At 51.6% G+C, this 4,210-nt stretch overlaps 1 protein-coding gene across 1 annotated transcript; it reads left to right on the forward strand.

The window, feature by feature from the left end:
* The first annotated feature begins 336 nt into the window (after positions 1 to 336).
* Positions 337 to 3,097, forward strand: SOX14 (SRY-box transcription factor 14). Its single transcript, XM_083740100.1, has one exon. The coding sequence runs from the start codon at positions 1,084 to 1,086 to the stop codon at positions 1,804 to 1,806; it is 723 nt and encodes a 240-aa protein (XP_083596226.1). The 5' UTR covers positions 337 to 1,083; the 3' UTR covers positions 1,807 to 3,097.
* The last annotated feature ends 1,113 nt before the right edge of the window (positions 3,098 to 4,210 follow it).

The following is a 4,210-nucleotide window of genomic DNA, read 5'->3' on the forward strand; positions in this document are numbered from 1 at the left end:
CGTGGCGACCTTCGCGCGGCTCTGCTCACTTTTGCTTTTCAAACAATCGCACGCCCCCCCCCCCAGTCGCCTGTAATTTCTCTCTCCCTCAGCGGCCCCCCCCCTCACATCTCTCTCTCCAGCCAGACCTGGTGCTTTTCTGGTGGGTCGAACACAAGGGAGGAAACATTAACAAGGACGCCCTTGTCCTTGGCTCGTGTTCTTGCCCCATTGACAAATTTACTCCGTTTGTTTGGACCCCACTTCCCAAATTAGGGGGAAGATTGCCACCACTCTGCCATTTCCCCCCCTGCTCAAAAGAGCTCTTTTCACCCACTCCGCCCTAAAACGAGGGGATGGGCGGAGTTTTATTGGCTGCTGCTATTAGCGCGCCGTCTAACAAAAGCGGCCCCTTTAATCCTGTGTCTTTAGTGATTTCTGCCCTCTCCCCTCCCTCTCCCCCTCCTCTTTTTTCCTGTTTCTCCCGCTCTCTCTCTTCCGAAGGTATTCGTTCTCGCTCGCTCGCTCTTTCTCTGGCCGCTGATTGGGCGATCAGGTGAAGGGAGTGAACGCCCTACTCGCCGCTCCGTCAAGCTTGCGCGCCGTCCCGAACAGCCTCGCCTTTGAACTTCCCCGCTTTTGGCTCCGAGTCTGCTCCTTGTCCTCAGTCCCTTGCCAGCCGAGCCAGACACCCTCCGCGTCGCCACCGATCCCCGGTTCCAGGGCCGTCGAGGGGACCCCCCTGGCAATCCTCTGGAGAGAGGGAGAGAGAGCGCTCGCTCGTCGGCGGACTAGGCGCCCCTGGATTGCCTTTGGCCTCGCTCCTCGGGCTCCTTCGCCCTGCGGCTGCCTCCTCCTCTTCCTGCTGCTTGCTCGCTCGCTCCGCTTCTCTCCTCTCCTCCCCTCCCCGCTCCCCAGCCATCCATCGGGGTACCTCGGCGGGGACTGGATCGCCCGGAGAACTGGTATGATCAGCTGAGCGTGGTGGGGGGTCGCCTTGGCTGGAAGGCAGGAGGAGGAGGCGAAGCGGAGCCAGGTGCGCGGGGCTGGGGACAGCTGGCGGCGGTTGGGCTGCTCGACGAGGCGTCCGTCCGGCACACCACCATGTCCAAACCTTCCGACCACATCAAGCGCCCCATGAACGCCTTCATGGTGTGGTCCCGGGGCCAGCGTCGGAAGATGGCCCAGGAAAACCCTAAAATGCACAACTCGGAGATTAGCAAGCGCCTGGGCGCCGAGTGGAAGCTGCTGTCGGAAGCCGAGAAGCGCCCTTACATCGACGAAGCCAAGAGGCTGCGCGCCCAGCACATGAAGGAGCACCCCGACTACAAGTACCGGCCCCGTCGCAAGCCCAAGAACCTCCTCAAGAAGGACAGGTATGTCTTCCCTTTGCCTTACCTCGGAGACACTGACCCCCTCAAGGCGGCCGGGCTCCCCGTGGCAGCCACGGACTCTCTGCTCGGCTCCCCGGAGAAGGCGAGGGCTTTCCTGCCCCCCACCTCCGCGCCCTACTCCTTACTTGACCCCAGCCAGTTCAGCTCCAGCGCCATCCAGAAGATGACCGAGGTGCCCCACACCTTGGCCACCAGCACCCTGCCCTACGCCTCCACCTTGGGATACCAGAACGGGGCCTTTGGCACCTTGAGTTGCCCCAGCCAGCACACCCACACCCACCCGTCGCCCACCAACCCCGGCTACGTGGTGCCCTGTAACTGTACGGCTTGGTCGGCGTCCAGTTTGCAGCCTCCCGTGGCCTACATATTATTCCCAGGCATGACCAAGACTGGAATAGACCCCTACTCGTCAGCGCACGCCGCAGCCATGTAACCCCCCCGGCAAGCTCCCATCATTGACAGCCCCACACAGGGCAGGCGGCCTGGAAACCCCCACGTCGCCATAGCCTTGGCTTGTCGGTGGAATCGGAACCCCTCCGTGGTGCATGTGATATTTGACGAGACTTCAGAAACAAAGATATTTTAAGAGCCTAAGCGAAAGCCACCTGAGCGCGGGAGAGATGTCCCGGAGACCTGATTTCACCTGGGGAAAGACTTTTAAGACTCGACTTTTTCCGAGGGTGGGAGGGCGGGGATGGGGAGACTCCGAGACTTTGTAGTCGAATCCAAAAACAAACACACAAAAGGTATTTTTCTTTCTGCACTTGGGGCTCCGAGGGGCCCCGAAACTTGTAAGAATTGTAAATGTGTCAAACTTTTAATTGCCCTTTTTGGCCGAAAGGCCAAAACATCTTTGATGATGATGATTTTCTTTTTTATTTATTATCTCAATGTCTATGAGTTTATATGATCGGATGTGAATCGGACTTGAATTCCTAAAATCCCGGAAGTATTCTGACTTAACGATTTCCTTTTTTTGCACATTAAAAAACAAGAGTTAGCTGTGTTATATATATCTATATATCTATATTTTACCATCCAGCACTAATAGCTAAAATTGCTTTTCATGTCAAAAAGATTAAAAAAGAAGCTCTTCAGAGATATTAAAAAAGGGTGAAAAACGTTTATATTTCAAACATGGTATGATAGTGTTTGCTTAATTTAAAACAGATAGTCCTTCAATTTGTGTGAATCAGTGCAAGTAGACCTAAGTTTACTTTTAGACAGAATGTCAGATATGAAGTCAGGCAGTAGAATTGTTTTTTTTTAATGGAAAATAAAATTTAAAAAAATGAATAACACGGTGGTAATTTAAATATGTTTTAACAATGTATTGGGGGAAGAATTGTATCCAGAAGGATTTTACCTCGTTAATTCTGTTCATTTGCTGAACAAAGACATTTTGAATAAAGACAATCTGTCGTCGAACACGTCAGTTATGTGCTTGTGAATCCAGTCTCGATCCACACAAAACAAAACCTTCTAGACAGCAAGGAAGCTGGCCAAGTCTACCTGCGTCTTGGCGGTGTGGTAGGGCCTGCAAATACTGCAGAAAGTAGGGTCAGGATACAAACAATTTCTAATATCGTCCTGAAAGCTCGAAGATTTTTAAAGATCTGGGCACAATCTTCCGGGAAATTTATCCTGCTTACGCTCTATTAAAATGAACTGGGTTTTTGTGGGTAGCGAAAGCAGTTGCTCAATCTTTCCTGCCGTGGACGAACTTCCAGGGAGATCGTGCCCATAGCTTGTCAAACTCCTTTCTTTCCATCCATCCATCAGTCCATCCATCCATCCATCCATCCATCCATCCATCCATCCATCCATCCATCCATCCATCCCATCCATTTATTTATTTCGATTTCTGAGTTCCTTTGCTTCTAAGGCGCAGGGGCGTGTATGGTGCTACATTCTCTCTCTCTCTCTCTCTCTCTCTCTCTCTCTCTCTCTCTCTCTCTCTCTCAAAACCAACTCTTCCTATTTTACAGATTGGGAAACTGAGGTTGAGTCAGAGACAATGACTGGCTCTCGGCCACTCAGCGAGATCCCCAGCTAGCGATCTGTCCTCTGGGCCTCTCTGAGGCCGCAACCCTAGTGTAAGCTCCATGGAACACAGAGTGGGGGCGACTTTTGAGCAAACTCGTAAATGCTTGTGCTAAGGGGAGTCTTTAATAACACTCTGTTTGCATATTTACTGCGAATGATCTCTCGTGCATTCAGTGGGCTTACTCCTAATTAAGTGCGCGTCGAACCACAGCCTGCCTTGCAGCAGTGTTTTAAGAGACTGAACCGGTTTAAAACAGGGTAATCGGTTACAGGTTTATCGTTTACTCAGCAGTTAAGTCCCGTTGTGTTCGGTGGGGACCATTCTCAGGCATAGGGTTTGCAGTCTGGTTGAGTGGCAAAGGAATAAGTCTCACCTTGTTTAGGATTAGGAAGGAAAGAGATTTAAAGGGAGGCGCAGGAAGGAAAAGGAACAGTGAAACTCAGTTAGACGGACTGGTCCATATTTTGCTTCAGGGCTGAAAAGAACTGATCAAGTTCTCAAAATGTTTCCGGTACAGTTGGAGGTACCCAAATATTGACCCCAAACTTAAGCAGCTATGTCTTGGCGGAGCTCTAGATTTCCAAAAGCGAGGCGGCACAAAGAAAGCTCGGAAGGGCTGGGATAGCCCGAAGGAATTCACCTTAGCCCCGTCTCCCTGTCCAGTAAAATGTAGGAAGAGAAGAGCGCTTCTGAGAATGTGCAGAATCCCTTCCGGCTGAACTAACGGCAATTTGTGGAGCTTCTCGACCTCTAGAAATTACGTTTCCTCGTCCCTCTGCACGTATTGCAA

This window comes from Podarcis gaigeae (assembly GCF_964106915.1).
Source record: "Podarcis gaigeae genome assembly, chromosome: 5".
Taxonomy (NCBI): Eukaryota; Metazoa; Chordata; class Lepidosauria; order Squamata; family Lacertidae; genus Podarcis; species Podarcis gaigeae.

What these genes read in the sequence shown, in the direction of transcription:
- SOX14 (XM_083740100.1), top strand. Translation starts at nt 1,084, where the DNA reads ATGTCCAAACCTTCCGACCACATCAAGCGCCCCATGAACGCCTTCATG.